The sequence below is a fragment of the Bactrocera oleae genome, chromosome 2, assembly GCF_042242935.1.
Source record: "Bactrocera oleae isolate idBacOlea1 chromosome 2, idBacOlea1, whole genome shotgun sequence".
Taxonomy (NCBI): Eukaryota; Metazoa; Arthropoda; class Insecta; order Diptera; family Tephritidae; genus Bactrocera; species Bactrocera oleae.
The window spans coordinates 78,552,280-78,569,216 of NC_091536.1; the positions used below are offsets into that span (position 1 = coordinate 78,552,280).

General features: G+C 34.1%; 4 protein-coding genes across 8 annotated transcripts; 2 read left to right on the forward strand and 2 right to left on the reverse strand.

Annotated features, from left to right (window-relative positions):
- Window positions 1-111: 111 nt before the first annotated feature.
- On the reverse strand, window positions 112-8,074 carry GABA-B-R2 (gamma-aminobutyric acid type B receptor subunit 2). 3 transcript variants are annotated; one of them, XM_036368961.2, is made up of 16 exons: window positions 7,972-8,074; window positions 7,431-7,587; window positions 7,141-7,244; window positions 6,590-7,071; window positions 6,320-6,500; window positions 6,031-6,249; window positions 5,804-5,944; window positions 5,420-5,574; window positions 3,469-3,832; window positions 3,293-3,403; window positions 2,990-3,226; window positions 1,875-2,208; window positions 1,627-1,732; window positions 1,214-1,547; window positions 1,001-1,151; window positions 112-943 (listed from the first exon to the last, which is right to left on the reverse strand). In XM_036368961.2, the coding sequence occupies exons 2-16, from the start codon at window positions 7,573-7,575 to the stop codon at window positions 336-338; spliced, it is 3,672 nt and encodes a 1,223-aa protein (XP_036224854.2). In that variant the 5' UTR covers window positions 7,576-7,587; window positions 7,972-8,074; the 3' UTR covers window positions 112-335. The 3 variants fall into 3 exon arrangements, with proteins under 3 accessions (XP_036224854.2, XP_014085809.2, XP_036224864.2); XM_014230334.3 differs by having other exon boundaries at window positions 7,901-8,072; XM_036368971.2 differs by having other exon boundaries at window positions 3,002-3,226; window positions 7,901-8,071.
- Window positions 8,075-8,203: 129 nt separating this feature from the next.
- Window positions 8,204-10,337, forward strand: LOC106614567 (cyclin-dependent kinase 20). Of its 2 annotated transcripts, XM_036368984.2 has the most exons (7): window positions 8,204-8,487; window positions 8,548-8,772; window positions 8,844-9,032; window positions 9,189-9,428; window positions 9,486-9,592; window positions 9,862-9,985; window positions 10,184-10,337. In XM_036368984.2, the coding sequence occupies exons 2-7, from the start codon at window positions 8,572-8,574 to the stop codon at window positions 10,208-10,210; spliced, it is 888 nt and encodes a 295-aa protein (XP_036224877.1). In that variant the 5' UTR covers window positions 8,204-8,487; window positions 8,548-8,571; the 3' UTR covers window positions 10,211-10,337. The 2 variants fall into 2 exon arrangements, with proteins under 2 accessions (XP_036224877.1, XP_014085836.1); XM_014230361.3 differs by having other exon boundaries at window positions 8,204-8,772.
- Window positions 10,338-12,432: 2,095 nt separating this feature from the next.
- Nse1 (Non-SMC element 1) lies at window positions 12,433-13,387 on the forward strand. Its single transcript, XM_014230343.3, has 3 exons — window positions 12,433-12,632; window positions 12,685-13,160; window positions 13,218-13,387. Exons 1-3 carry the CDS (start codon window positions 12,530-12,532, stop codon window positions 13,332-13,334), a joined length of 696 nt encoding a protein of 231 aa, XP_014085818.2. The 5' UTR covers window positions 12,433-12,529; the 3' UTR covers window positions 13,335-13,387.
- Window positions 13,388-14,138: 751 nt separating this feature from the next.
- On the reverse strand, window positions 14,139-16,692 carry LOC106614603 (heterogeneous nuclear ribonucleoprotein 87F). Of its 2 annotated transcripts, none has more exons than XM_014230420.3 (5): window positions 16,468-16,692; window positions 15,639-16,175; window positions 15,146-15,566; window positions 14,980-15,088; window positions 14,139-14,764 (listed from the first exon to the last, which is right to left on the reverse strand). In XM_014230420.3, the coding sequence occupies exons 1-4, from the start codon at window positions 16,513-16,515 to the stop codon at window positions 14,988-14,990; spliced, it is 1,107 nt and encodes a 368-aa protein (XP_014085895.1). In that variant the 5' UTR covers window positions 16,516-16,692; the 3' UTR covers window positions 14,139-14,764; window positions 14,980-14,987. The 2 variants fall into 2 exon arrangements, with proteins under 2 accessions (XP_014085895.1, XP_014085894.1); XM_014230419.3 differs by having other exon boundaries at window positions 14,980-15,091.
- Between the last annotated feature and the right edge of the window lie 245 nt (window positions 16,693-16,937).

Genomic DNA, 16,937 nt, shown 5'->3' on the forward strand with positions numbered 1-16,937 from the left:
AAATACAAGTGGTGTATGTTTTAGAGAGACAAGTGAGCCGCAGAAGCCAACTTAGTTACTGTCTAGAAAACCCGAAAAAATCGAATAAAAAATAATAATAGTTAAGCATAATTTTTGTTCTTCATTGAAATACGTTTTTATTTTTAATCATTTTCAATTAATTCCATATTATATGTGAGTAATTCTATGCGAAGAGTTCTTTAGTTTTAAAAACATAGTTATTAGTCTAACTTTTATCTGCTCTGGTATAGGCCGAGTTAAATTGTATTTAAATCAACTTACAGAGCTCGCACATAAAATAAACCAAATTTCAGTTTGATGGATTTCCTCTTGTTCTAGAGATACTCCACAATATCGCATTTGATGGATATGTTCGGACAACTTTGACCCACAACATTTCGACCACGATAGTTAGGGCTCTTTTCAGTGAGCAATTTTCGGAATATGGGCAAGATTGCCGTTTCTCCATCTAGTAACTCTGTCTCAGAACTAGCACCATAAATTGACGATTCGATTTTATTTCGATGCTTACGTTGCTTATCAGGTGCTACATTTGGGGAGGAATGATGATGTGCAGCATGTTGTATACTACTCATCTTGTTGAGTTTGCGCTGTGTAATGCACTGCGTAGCTGGTGGCGTTGGCTCACGTTCACGTTCGCTGTCGGTCTCGCTTTGGCATACCGTTCCTTTCTGTGGCTTATGACGATGTTTATTACGATTCTTTTCCGAGACTGAACGTTGTATCGGTGACGTTGTCTGGTTATATGGAATGATATGACTGTGTTCTGAGCAACGTTGTGGACTAGCATAGTTGCGCGGTGACTGGCGCGAATGTTGTTTGGCATGCGAAAGTGTATGGGTGTCCCATAGGTCGCTTTGGGAGACTACAAAATTGGATTTCATGGCGTTGGTTCCACGGCGGCTATCCGATGTTGTGGGTGCTTCAAAAGAAACTCAGCTCAAAATCTACTAATTTATGAAATTGTTATTTCACTCACTTTTTATAATATTATTGCTTTTCGTATATGGAGCATGGGGGCAAGAACCGTTTAGATCATTATTGGAATTAGAAATATTTGTAGCGGAATTCCTGTGATTATGTGCGTTCTTTGGATAGGCGGTTGGAGTCTGACTTCCACTGTCATAATGCTAAAATGAAGGAATTATTTGAGAGAGTCTAATTGGCATCAGCAAGCCAAATTTTTCCTTACCCTGGACGCCACTGATTGCCGACGCTCCCGCAGTTGTGAATCTTCGCTTCTTTTGATATTGTTGCATTCTTGCTTTTTCATACCCGGTATTGGATCGGTTTGTGCTGAAACAGAGTTTCGTTTCTCCACCGGTCTCCGATAAGCGAGATCATCATGCTTTACAGCTTGTAATGGTGGTTGTTGTTGTTGTAGTTGCTGTTGTAATTGCTGTTGTATGGGTTGCATTGATTGCATTTGAGTCTGTTTTTGAAGTGAATTTGATCCAGTAACTAAGCCGGTGGATTGCACCATACCATCTTGGATTTGTGTTAACGACTTCATGGACTTCTTTTTACTAAAACATTGATATCAGATACATATAATATGCATATATAATAAACTGTATGGGTATATGGGTGTGTAAGAAAACCTACGGTGGCAAGGATGGAGCGATTGTCGTTGACTGTACCGATACCATGGAGCTGTCCATTTCCACGTGTGTAGAAGTTACGCTGTCAACTGAAGTAAGTTCCGTTACTTCTAGAAACATAGAAATAAAAGTGGTTAAAATTCGATTGAAAACATAACTTTTTTTAATTAAATATTGTTACTAAGAGTAAGTAAGCTAAAGTTAAATCTTTAAACTACCGAACCTATTTATTAAATTAATTTCAATAAACACCTGTTGTGCTCGGCATTTCTCGTCGTACAGGCGGTGCAGACAATCTAGCTGTATCGTTGAGTATTGGTTCAGAGTCCCCGCCAATACCGCCAGTACATGTGACGCCATCAATCCACTTGCGAGCCTCAGGTCCAAGTTTTCTGATAAGAGCTTGCAGTTCATTTTCTTTCTCCATAAGAATTTTGCGAAAACGGCAATTCGTATTTTTCACATCACGTAGACGTTGCTCCAATTCACAGACGGATGAATCGCGTCGATTTTTCGACATTGGACGCAAGGTGGCGCGTACGCGCTTATCAACGACACCTTGTGGGTTGCGTTTCAGTTCAACTAGCTTTAAGTCAAGCAGAAAAAAATTAAACACTTTTAAGTATTCCAAATTTTATCGGTAATATAACATAGATATACACAATAGGTGAATTTCTAGTATATGATATAGAGTTGAAAGTTTTGAAATTGTTGTAACTAAGCAAATAAGAATCACCAATGCAAAAGATCGAAAGCGATAGAATTACGAGTAAGCTAAATAAGAACTAAGTGTAAAGCAAATAAGAACTCAAACAGACACATATATACACTCGTAAATGATTTTGGACAAACGTGAAATACACAAAATATTCTAAATTTATCTTACTTATGTATTATATCTATATTTACACCATAGTCAAGTCTTAAATATGATATCGGGGAGTCCCGTAATAAATTTGGGATAAAAGCTTGAATTCGGGTAGTAAGCTAACATTTTTACGCTTTTTGTTTTGTAATTTAAATTTTTTAATATTAAAAAATTATTTTTTTTTATCTACAGACTTGACTTCGTTTTTTAGAAACGAGCGCGATGTAAATATATGCGGAAAGTTTAAATCATTGTGTTCAATAAAGTGTATAGCACAGTTGAGGAGTATCTAATCAAAATATTATACTTGTAAAATACTTATAACATTTTTTATAAAAGTTTTTTTTTTTTTAAATATGGAAAATTTAAGTGTGACGTGATTAGACGCTCCTCATATACACATGCCAATGGCACATTTAATTTTGTCCACAGTTACGATAACAGTAAATCTTAAGTTTAATTTAAAAATACAGCTACAAAAACTACAAAACTTCCTTACTACCAGTCTTACTTTCGGTACGAACACCAAACATAATGTTGCTGTCGTACAAAAAATTATAAAAAATGAGAGTAAGACAAAAACTAAATCCTTGCGATCAGAGAGCACCAACGAAATAGCGGCACCGGCAATGCATGTTATGAAGACATTGTAAACGGAAAATCCAATATGTTTCGAGTCATTCAAGGCCGGAATGGAAACATGACGTGTCTCCCAAGCTAGGAAGGCACCAAATACCTTAAAAACAATAAAATAAATATTTTCATATCTGATTGAAGAAATCACGGTAAAAATAACCCATACCAATAGAAGGCCTTTATAAGCGTATATTATACTAACAAATATCGTCATATGCTCTGATTGGCAGTATTCATTTTCAGGTATGACCAAAACATCGTCCATTGACTCATGGTGCTAAAATTTATTTTTTTAATCGTATTTGAACTATAATTATAAGCCTTTCAATATGTTTTTCTTACCCTTGGTTCTAATTGTTTAGTGTCACGATAAAAGGGATCAGCTACTTGCCAAGTCGTTATAATAGCAATATCAATTGCCAATAATATACCCACTACCATAAATAATTGATAGTCCTTTATGACTTTTTTATTTAGTTTTAGATCGGTGAATATAGAGTGGACACGCCAAGTTTTCGAAAACATCGCCCCAAACGCTAAACTGAACCCGGCCATAAGTATCCAAGCTCGTGCAGTGCATATGTAGGGAAATGCAGCCACACTGCTCAAGGTGGTGTCCAAGCCCAGAAATATAACACTCATATAAGTGAGCATACAACCAATGATTATGAGATTATTGAGATGTGGACTTGACATTTTTATATATCTGCAAAAAATAATAATAATATAAATAATTTAAGCAAACTTAGTGGTATGCTTTGTTATATCTAACACAGCCTTGTTATTATTTTGACCTTAACTATCTTTTCTTCAACAGATTATTAAGTGATTACGTGGGCGATCCGTTTAGCACTTTGCCTAAAAAAGAAAAACGAAACTTTTGGAAATATTACAACTAATTTTTCACCATAGTCTTATATAGAGCGTGGATGGCGCAGGCGCACTGTATCCACCAGCTGAACTCTTAACTTATACACGATCTATTGCGTGGAGCTAGATCTCAGTCGATCGCATTGTGTCGGAGAATGTCTTTAGAAGCAGAGAGCCAGTAGATATAGTAGCTTCCGGTAAGCGGCTGCATATATACTGGGTTTTAGGCCACACGGGTGTTACGGGAAACGAAGTAGCTGATGAGATAGCTAAAGGTGCCATCCGCTTGACTACCGAGCCAGTTCCAAAAACACTCGAATCGTTAAAAACGATACACAACAAAATTTCCGAATGAGCTGACAGACGGATCAGGGTACGATGAAATGCATTATGGGTATGCAGAAAGAAAACATACAAGCTTTCTACTCACACGGTTTCGAAAAGACTGCGGGAGGATTGTTGACCTAGTCACAGGTCACAACTTTCTGGCATCACATGCGAGCCGTATGGGCATTGTTAACGATGACACATATAGGAAGTGCAGAGAAGAAGGCTAGAGAGAGACGCTGGAATACCTCCTCTGTGTATTTCTGGTTTTATCTAGAACTCATCTTAGATGTCTGGGAGCTTCACAGCTCAAGGGACTGGATAAAGTATTAGATTTATGTATCAAGGCTCTATTAAAATTCGCAAGAATCGTTGACGTCCTGCATGAGGTAAACTTCAACTCGTATTAATAAATTTCCATCTGATACTACAAATAACCTGTAGGTCTTTGTATGGCGTTACAACCAGCCAGTTTAACCTAACCTAACCTAACCTTCTTTTATTTCGATACATTTGACACAACGATGCTTCTTTAACCCGTCTTACAAATACGTAATACCTAGTAGGTGGCGACGATGACCTCCTGATTCGATTAAATTTCTGAGCAGCGTGAAATCACCAAGCGATATCGCTCTTTTTAAATGTTTCCAAAATTCGGTGATCTAGTAGATTTCGTCTACTTCGTATTATCGTGTTATGAGAGTTTTCAAATAAGAACTTAATTTTGATCGGTCTGTTTGTATAGCTGCTATATGCTAAAGTGGGCCGATATCGGCGGTTCCCACAAATAAGTAGCTTCTTGAAGAGCAAAAGACGTGTGCATTAAGCGATATCTTAAAAACTAAAGGAATAGTTATACAGACAGACGGACATGACTAAATCAACTCAGCTCGCCACACTGATTATTTATATATACCATATATTTTGTTTATAAGTTAAGGGTATAAAAACATAGTCAGAGGGTGAGTTGCATAAAACGATAGTGAAATACTCTTTCTAGACTACGTACTTATCGAACCGCCCTCGTGTGATAATTTCGTGCACAAGAGTCGATGGTTTCACAAATTCGCATTCAAAAATAAAGTGTTTCACTCACCTTTGATTTCGATATTTTATATTAAAAGCTAAGAAAACGCAGGCCACTATGATGCCAATCACCGAAGCACTCGCTGATACTATATAAATGGTTAAGTTCACTTGGCTGTGCTCAATGTATATTAATGTACGGTCCTTTGGTGGAGTTCTTCCCACCTAATTATTGCAAATAATTATTTACTTTTTATTAATTGTTCTTCAATCTATGTATTATTAATATGTCGGTTATAATGAATTTTATACAATAGTAAAACAAAAATTGGTATATACTAATAAAAATAATAATAAATAATTCTAACTGAGGAGTAATTTGATGAAAACAAGCACTTTAAAGGATAAATAAAGTATCATTTTTGTTTCTACTCAAAACCTTAATTTCACTTACCCATCTTACTGGTTTTCCTAAAGTTAAATCCAAGTGACTTAGTTGCGAATGATATTCACCAATCTTTTCTGCTTGACCCAATTGAAATTGTGTAATGAGAATGTTGGCCTTGCGCTCATTGTTGTAGAACCGTACGGGACCCTTTAAATGGGTAGCAATTAAATAAATTTGAAAATAATACAATATTATGTATTTTACAACAAAAATAGTTTATTAATTAGACATACCGTAACTCCTTCGAATGAAGTATTCCGCAGCGCTTCTAAAAACACAAGCTCCCAATCTTTCACGCGATAATCAAAATGAGTTAGAAAATCTTCTCGCTTCTGCGCAACATACTGAATAGCCAAGGCAGCTGCCCAAATTCCATCATAAGTATAACCATGAAAGCGGGAATATTCGGTGCCGCGCAAACTATCATATTCCGAGAGATACTCATCGGCTGTCTGCAATTTTAAGTTTATTAATAGTATATGCATATATGTATATGTTCAGTGCAAGTTTTAAAAATCTTACAATCCCAGCAACGGTTATGTCACCACTTGTTGACAGAGGTAGCAAGTCAACCAGAATGGTGCCTTCTAGCGCGGCTGCAATCTCATCCACTGTACACTCAGTATCGATTGTTGCATTCCACCACTCCGTTGAATATGTAGCCATAATAAGCCACTGATAAGCACGCCCGTACATTTCCAATCTACCAAGATATCAAAAGTAATCAGTTTTCTACTTTGGAGCCCTTTTCCCTCCCTTCATCTATATTAATTCATTAAGGCCTTCGCTTACCTATAAGCTTCACAAAAAACTTTGCGAGCATAATGCTCATTGAAATTGCCAAGAATAATGCGTACATCCTTTTCACGCAATTTCTTCAGTGGTTCGTTTACGTCATTAACAAAACTTTGTGTCTCAACAACTTCCAATTGCATAGTGTCCAGATCGGCCACCATATGATTATGCGGCAAGGAATAGCGTGGTTCATTTTGATACAATGTACCGACACGCGTCCAATTGAATTCCTTAAGTAATGCCAGACGTGGCGCATTAAAAGCATTCTCCGATGGCACCACACGAAAGAAGTTGGGAAATGCGTCCTTCGTAAACATGGGATGAGTATCGGCGTACGATAATTGTGTGAGGTGCCAATGCTTACTGGCCTTAGCTATAGGATCTGTTACGTGTGTACAAGCAGCTCCGAAGAGCATTAGCTTATTGGGACCTGAGTGCATCATATCGAAGAAGGACTTAACACCAACTGCGGCATTGCACTGAAAAAAATCAAATCAAAATATTTATAACCACATATTGGTAGAATAGCATTAGAAATGTAAGTGTACCTCCGTGTCGTTCCACCACATGTGCAGCCGATAGTTAATTAAAATTGTGGGATGTTCATTCACATGAGAAAGTGCCAACTTAACACTGGGCATAACACCACGGCCTATGTAAAAAAAAATTAGGAGTATGCAAGGAAAAAAGAGAGGATACTTTTACAAATAGCGTAGACTTTTTTATTTAAAATACTTATTTTTTCAATTAAGGATTCTAATTATCCTTGTTGATTACTCAAAGCTATATGAAACTATGTATTTGCTATAATTGCGCAAATGTTTTGAATTTCCGTTACCTGTATCGGAGTTCTCCACTCCATCGCCGTAAGGGAAGAAACCGGCAATATAAACATCCGAACGTTTCGCAGTTCGGCCTTTACTGCAATATATTAATCCCAGGAGACACACACAAGCATACAGTGCTCGGTTTTTCAATGCCATTTTTTTTAAAGCCTTTAAAAAAAACCAATAGTTATGCATTGGACTTAATTAAATTATTAATAAGATAATTACAAGTAACTTTTCCAATTAAATATAATTTTTTTATAATTTCAATATATGTATATGCCAAATTAATAAAAATCATAATCCTCATATAAATATATTTTCATTTATTTATTCTTACTATTTATTTATTAATTTTTTTTTTATAACTTCTCTTGTAGGCTTCTAATGCACATTTCTCAATAAACTTAAACAATGTGTAAATTCTCTGACAACTTTATACAGTCCAACATGTGGACCTATTATCTAATAGAAAATTTACCTTTTAAATCATTCGGTAGATTTCAACAAACACTTAAAACTTCCTTTTTTACTTTCGCATAATAAACTTACATTGTAGTATGTTGCTAAAAGCTAAAATTTTTGAAAAAGTTCTACACTTTGTAGAACGTTGTTATATTATGGACAAGTGAAAATTATGTATCCTTCGTACATGACATGTATTGACAAGGATATGTTGATCCATAAAGAGCATGCGCTTGATTTTGACACCGCCACAAGCTCTTTATCCCAAAATAAACTAATAACAGTAACGTTTTTTATACATTTATTTACATACTATTTTATGAGTTTGTCATTACTCTTCGGTTGTAAAATTGTTGGACAATTCGATCATTTTAATCTCCATTTTAATCCCCTTAATGCTATAAGAAATGCAACTGGGTATTATAGCATTTTGAAACCTTAAATAGCGCAGTTGCAGCTACAGCTCTGTCGTGTCTAAAATCGAATTTGGCGGTTCACTTCACTAAGGGCATAGAAAAAGGTTTGAGGGTTGAATGAATAGCACATGTTGAACTGTTAACGAATTGCCTTGGTAACATTGCAATACAAATGCACTAACGAAAGGTCAATCAACGTTGTTTTCGTGCGATTTGAACAATTTTTATTTATTTGATTTTTCCATAGGCAAATATGAGTATTTGTTGAAAAATGGAGGATTATGCACCAAATCGTTTCAAAATGTTAGAGAAGATTGGTGAAGGTGTGCATGGCTACGTTTTTAAAGCGATTGATCTGCAACGACAAAAACCCGTAGCTATTAAAAAGCTTGCATTGAAGAATAAATTTGGAAATATTTCACTGAACACTTTGCGCGAAATAAAAACATTGCAACTATGTCAATCGGAATATGTAAGATTAAAAAATGTTCAATAGGAATAATTACGAGTAATACCAACTTTGTTCCTATTTGTAAACTTTAGATAGTATCAATTATTGACATATATCCAGACTTAACCGGACTGTCGTTAGTATTAGAATATATGCCTGAAACTTTATATGGAAAATTGAGAAACGAAATCGAACCACTAAGCAGGCAGCAAATTCGTAAATTCACGTTAATGATGTTTAAAGGAATCGAATATCTGCACAATATGGGTATCATGCATAGAGTAAGTATCACAAAGCAAATACTTAAATACAAATACTTTACTAAAATACTTGTAGTTATCTTATTTAAGTAAAGGATTAATAGTGGCTAGGTTCGCACAATTACCAAAACATAATCGTAAAACTAATTTCGTATTTAAATCCAATCTAATTTGCAGGATATAAAACCAGCCAATCTGCTTATAAGTGAAGATGAAAAACTTAAAATTGCTGATTTTGGTTTGGCTCGTTTACATTTTCCAAAAGATGAAAATAAATCATATTCGCCTCAAGTTTCTACACGCTGGTATAGAGCTCCGGAGATACTATGGGGAAGTCAAAAGTATGGTCCAGCTGTGGACATGTGGGCAGCAGGATGTGTGTTTGCGGAAATGTTGAGAGGAGTGCCATTGTTTTCTGTGCGTAAGCAATATTGTATTTTAAACTCAACGCTTATTTTTGATTTTTAAAATTAGGGCGCAACTGATATCGAGCAACTGGCACTCGTAATAAGAACGCTAGGTAGCCCCAGACTGAATGAGTGGCCAGATATTAATTTATTACCTGATTACGACAAAATTAGGTATCCCAACGTATTGAGAATCATTATATTCAAGTTTAAATGTGTATTACTTTGTGGCCACAAGGCATAACCGCCAAATCCGATTTATGATATTTAAGCTGTAGTTACAAACATTTTCTCAAATATGCTATATTGGTAATTTTTTTGATAAAAAAATGTAAAATGAAAGAAGTGTGCTTAGCCAAAAAATTCTCCAAATCGAATTTTGCAGTTATTCCTTGTGGAACAAAAACTCCTACTTGTTTGTATTTATTTTTATTTACTTAAAGATTCCCAAAGGCTGTTGGAATTCACTGGGATAACCTGTTTCCTAGTTGCACACACGCTGTGGAAATTAATTTGGTATCGAACTTAGTGGTGTATAATCCGAAGAACCGTCTGACAGCACCCGAGGTAAGCATTACAAAGCTCATTTAACTTTAATTATTTAATTAAAACACGTTAATGCTCTGTACACTGGTATTTTACATGCAATATATTTATACAGGTTTTGTATAATACGCATTTTTACATTTTTATAAACATTTTTAATCTCCTACGCCTTTAATATTATTATTTTTTAATTTATAACATTTATCATTCCATTTACAGGCATTAAGTCATGATTACTTTCAATGAGATCAGATGATATACAATATATAGCATCTATAATAAGCATATATTATATTACTAACCAGACATAAAAATAATTTAAAACCGACCATTCTTGCGAAAAGGCAGTTTTAAAAGCTATAAAAAAATATATTTTCAATGTTTAAATTTAAGATGTGTATGTGTAATCTCTCTATTATATATAAAAGTTTTCTGCTGCTGTGTAGAATCAACTAACATAAGAGCGAGCTAGCTCGCGCTCGGCGGGGGGCGGACGCTGCGCTCCGGGACGCTCGCTTCGCTCGCTCGCCTAGTTTCGTAAATTTTAATATTTATTATGCGACAAATTTTTCCTTCAACTATTCAATTCTTTCCAAAGTACATATATGTATATGTACATATAAAACTAGTTTATTAAAATTTTTTTACATGGCTTTTATTAAACAAAAAAAATGTATTATTGTTCTCAGAAAAAAATGCTAAGTCCTTGCCAAAATCTACATTACAATTCAATATATATGTAGATTGTACAATATATATTATACGTAAGTATATTTACATATAGCATTAAAGGAAATTTTGAAAGTTCAGCGAAGATTTTTATGCAATTTTTGCCAAATATGCGTATACCATATGCTGCACACATGTATGTATGTGAATAAGTCCATATATATACATATATGACAAAGATACAAATATATACATATATATGTATATATTATATTTGTATCTTTGGTTATTAATGAAGTAAGAATAAATAGGTATGTACCATATACATATGTACATACATATGGAAGGCTAGTCTAGGTCTAGTCTAGTATAGTTAAGAGAGAAATTAGGTACTGTATGGATGATGGCTTATTATTGTTATACATATGTACATACATATGGAAGGCTAGTCTAGGTCTAGTCTAGTATAGTTAAGAGAGAAATTAGGTACTGTATGGATGATGGCTTATTACTGTTAAGGTCCATTTGGAACACTTCCTTGTAAGGAAAACTTTACCGAATTTAGTTTTGAGGTAATTTTTACTAAAGCAAATTGAACTAATTTTCTATATTGCTACGCTGCATCTCCACAGGCAATAATTATTGCCGACCAACTGACAGAATTATTACCAATGTTGGCGGCAATATTGGACATTTATTATCTTGATAAATCAATAGCTAAAAGACGTCGAAAATTCAAATTTGTATATAAGTTTCACATTTTTGTTTGTACTGTGTGTATTAAGTACATATTATCTTTCAGTTGGCACTGTTATAGTAATAAGATAAACTGCCAGGCTAACTATTCTGGTAACTATTAAATATACTGCGCTTAAATGAGGACCATTTTGTCGCTCAATATCGGCAAATTCTCTTTCTGTTATTCCTTTTCATTCAATTTTCACAATTTTTTGTTTGTGCGGTTCGGCTACGCGACACTTAGAGTGTGTTTCATATTTCATTTGTATGTTGGGATGGTGGTCTCACATTTTGCTTGCAAGGAATTACCATGAATGTGGTAGAACAATATGCATCGTACCCGCTACTAATATTTTCAAGGCCAAAATTATGACAGGAATTTCCTAATATTTCGGGAAGTATTAAACACCCATAATTATTTTACTCCATATTTTTTCTATTTATTGTAAAACATTTATGAATTAATTATAATTCTTATTTTAAATAAAATTATATTCGAACTAAATTCTTTGCGGTTAAAAGAAATAAATATGAAAGCATTGTAATATTTTATGTAAATATAAAAAAGTAAAGTTACCAATTTTATTAGAATTCGTTTTTGTATATATAATAACATTTAATACCGCTAAATGTTGTTAAAATATTTTAATTAAATATTTTTGAGTATCCTAATTTTATTCACTATTATTTTCTATCCATACATATTTGCATATTACATACAAAAAATAGATATCGAAATTCAAATTTTTTAACAAGTCGTATATATTTAATTGAAACCGAGCGCTACTGCAACAATGAAAATAATTTCGAAATGAAAAGGAATGTTGAATTGCGTACCAGCGAATTGTTACAAACCAGAACACAAGGCGTGCCACCCCAGCACGAGCGCCGCACGGTCCGTTCGTCTTTCCGCGTCATCCTCTCACCCGCAGAAAAACGGGCGACAAAAGAGTCCGTGTGTGAACTGGGACTATGGCACCGGACAAAATTAAAGGCAACAAATAAGATTTTCGAGATAATAACAATTGCCTGCGGATACTGCATGTCGATATACGATAACTTATACGATGTATTCACCATATAAACATATATATATACGTTGTTTACTTTTGCTTGCAAAAATCTATTTAATCAGCCGCGTATATTTATAAATTTAAAATGCGGAGTGAAGTAAAACAACTTTTCTTACAAGCTTGCTTGAATCACGGCAGCTTAAGCTCGGAACAAATTAGTGAAATACTGGGTCCAATTTCTCAATCATGTTTGTATAACTATATGTGTAATCGCAAAAATGCTTAAGCTAGATTTTACAGATGATGATACTGCTGTATTGGGCGATGTGAAAAATTTGGTAAAAGAAATAAACAGCGATTTAAAAGAATTTAATCAAGAATTAAAATTTGTAAAACATCCATTGCTGGGAAAGGAATATTTGGTATTTGGTCTAACATTCGAAACACCCGCGAGTAAACTTCAGCACCATTATCGGGAAGCAGATCAATTGTATTTTGCAAAGCTAGTAGAGGCAATGGCTTTTCAAGAAGACTACGGTATTTCATGGGTTGATATGTATAATCTGCCGAACCTGCCACAAAATGTCAAAAAAGATTTAACAAAAACGCGGGTTCAAGATTTGATAACAAAGTGGACACGACAAGGTTACTTTGTGGAAAAAGACGATAAAATATTTTTCGGGCCACGTATGTTAGTTGAATATGCGTTTCATTTAAAAACACATTTTTCTGATTACATCAAAGATTGTCCGCTTTGTAAGAATGTAGTTTTATGGGTAAGATTTAAAAACAATACCTGTATTAGACAAAAATTAATAATTTATAATCCTTAGGATATAAAGTGTGATCGGTGTGAAATTAAAGTTCACAAAGAATGCATACGAACATTTTTAAAACGAAAATCGAATTGCCCATCCTGCAACGAAGTTTGGAGTACGCCATTAAATTAAGTTTCCATTTTTTACGACCACGTTGTTACTAATAAATTACTTTATCGAAAATATTCATTGGTTTATTATTAATAAAATTTTCAGAACTAGAATAACTTTATTAGGTCTATCTATCACAGCGTCTGGAGGCAACAATTTACTTTTCACTCCTTTTGTTTGATATTATTTAACACGTATACCAAAAACAAACAAAAATAACGGCTAAAGATGTAACAAGAGGACAGATATTTCAATGCAATGAACCTCCAGTTCCTGTCGAGTTTTATATCCATGTCCGTTTACTTAAAAAAGTAACCAATCCAATGGTAAATTGTAACTCACCAAAATTTCACGACAAAAGCCGTTGACAAAAAAAAAAAAAAAAAAAAACAAAAACAAATTTGTTTTTTTTAAATATTTTATTTGTAAAATAAAATTTTTAAAATGATTTAAACTACTACCTACCTTTTATATTAATGAAACCCTCTTAGTATTCGAAGCGCAGAAAGAAAAAACGCATCTCGGCATCCTCCGACGTACTTAGCGTGTTTATAGCAAAATGTGCATTCTGTACACCGTCTTGTAAAAAATACGTATATAAGGATTAGTAACATTTAAGGCTACTTGTTGCGAATGTTGTGCTATAACTCAAACTAAGAGTAGAGTGTATGGCTTGCACTACCTCAATGATTAGTTGATTTTTTGTTTTGTTGTTATGATGTTGAATCGCAGAAAAAGATGTTTTACAATTATTTTACCAATCAAAAGTACATCCCAAAAAACTTTATAATAACCTGTTACGTGGTTAAACTTTTGAAGTATACCTTATTGATTTCACGCTTACATAAATTTATTATACTCTTTTCACAAGTTTTGTTTATAATTTAAAAACTATAACTAGAATTACAAGGGTAACTCAAATGGTGGTGTTAAGCAGGTTCTGTTTCTTCATGATGTTTTGTTTATTTTCGTCTAATTTTCTCAAAATTATGCTGTATCATATTTAATACTTTTAATTATTAAATGCTTTGTATGAAAACTTATAAATGTCTTACAAGTAAAATTATAGTAAAAAGTGAAAGATGTTAAGACAGGTGTTTTTAATACACAGAACATGAAAAAAAAGACGACCAAAGTACGTATAAAGTGTACTTTTCCATTTATGGGGTATTCTATGGTATTGTGTTTTATATGTAGTGGGTTACAATTAAATAATTTTGTTCACTACAAATATTCGGGTTTTATGATTCCTTTGTACTTGTGTGAATGTCAAATAAAATATTTAGTTTATCTGTATAAATTTCCTTATTTGCCTACACAAATGTAGATTTGCGTTTGGACTGCAGTTGTCTGCATTATCTGTTATTCATCTTATTTCATTTCTCTTCCTGCCTGCCTGCCTGTGCCTAGACTGCCTGTCTCTCTGTTTGAAATTGTACTATGTACTTTACCTATTTACAAAAAAAGAAAAATTGTTATAAACAAATAAATTTCCGTACACTTATTACTATATGAAGCAACAATAAGTTGCAGCTCTATTTCTTTAAAAAAAAAAAATATAATACATATTAACAAAATTGGCTAATGGTAGGAAAAAAAATGTGGTAACTAATAACAAAACCGCTATCGTAATAAATCATATTTGTAAAATGAACAAACATCTTACCTCAACTTTTAATATCTTCGGTTACCACCACCCATGTTGCCACCGCTTGGGCCTCCACCGGTGTTGTAATTATTACCGCCAAAACCACCACTTTGTCCACCCACGTTTCCTGCTTTATGAAATAAATTTTATTTTTATGCATACTACATTTTGACTAAATTATTACCTTTGTTGTATTGATTATAAGGTGCGGATCGATTATTTCCGAAGTTATTTCCTCTTTGAGGACCACCACTATAGCTTTGTTGGTAATCACTACCAAAATTACCACCACCATTGTTGCCACTCCAGCCATTACTGGCACCATTTCCAGGGCCACCAAAACCACCCCCATTATTCCAGCCGCCATCATTACCAGACTGGTTATTCCAAGGTGCTGGCTGGTTATTCCAGTTACCTGGGCCGCTTGGACCACTTTGGCTGCCTCCAAAGTTTCCATTGTTACCAAAACTATTGCCTCCCCAATTTCCTCCGTTTTGTCTATTATTACCACCCCATCCTTGATTGTTACGGTCACCTCCACGACCGCCACCCCTTCCTCCTTGGCCACGTCCACCACCACCACCTCCTCCTTGGCGTTCCATATCCTAAATTTATCAAAATTTCCAACACAAAATTTAATTGAAATTTTCATTAATTTAACAATTTAAAGTACTTGCCTGTTTAGCGATAGCCTTTTTTACATCAAGAACTTTATTTTTTATGGTATGATTCTTTTGCAGAATTATTTTATCGACGGGATCGTAATCGTCGAACTCGATGAAGGCAAACCCACGTTTTTTCCCGGTTTCTTTATCCGCAACAATATTGATGCCAACAATATTACCATAAGACTTGAAGTATTCTCGTAAACACTCTTCATCATGGTCATCTCGGAGACCACCTACAAACAATTTCTTAACAGTAGCGCCCGCATTTGGACTGTCAATGTCTTGGCGCGGTACGGCCCTTTTAGGTTCCACGGTACGTCCATCAATTTTATGAGGACGAGCGTTTTGAGCATTATCAATCATATATGACTGTGAATATGTAATGAAACCGAAACCTCTGGAACGTTTTGTTTTGGGGTCTTTCATTACAACCACGTCAACAATGTTACCCCATTTTTCAAAGTGCGCTTTTAAGCCATCGTCAGTAGTTCGGTAATCTAAACCACCAATGAAAAGCTTTCTTAATTGCTCAGGCTCGGTAATAGGCTGTAAATATAAAAAAAAGCAATCATTTTAATTACTTATTGTTATGAAATAACAAAATTCCATAATTAATTACAATATCTATATAAATATTGCACCGAATAATATACAAGTACAGTATAAAATAAAAAAAAGAATGTCCGCCATTTTGTTTAAACACATGACGCTCAATAATGACGCCGCAATTCTAAACAATGTTGGTAGTAATGGAAATATTATTTTTTATTTACCATTACATTAGTAAATTCATGAACATTTTAATATGTAAAAAAACTAATTAAAAATATTTACTTACCTCATCGTTGTAATTGCCATTCGAGTTTCCATTCTCAACATCTGCCATTTTTATTTAAAATATATGTTTTAAAGCCGTGGAACTAAATATGATATTGTCTATATCAATTGCAATGACAATTGCTTTAACACGAAGGATAATAACTAAATTATTTTTGCCCGAAACCGAAGCGCACTGAATCAATACTGCTGTCGTTGCTTGCGAAAATGGCGACTCAACCACGATAAAAGGAAGCAAAAACACGCCGGTATAGCAATCACCTATCGATAATTTTGGAGATATTTCGAAAGCATTTTTTAGTCAAACCATCGGATATATAATTCAATTACTCTTTGCTACTGCATTTTTCTAGATGAAAAGCTTATTAAAACAGATTGAACATGATCTAGAAAATTTACCCTGAACTTGAAAATTAAATTGAAAATTTTCAAGACATAAATTGCCAAGCATTGGTTGCCAATGCCAGCTAC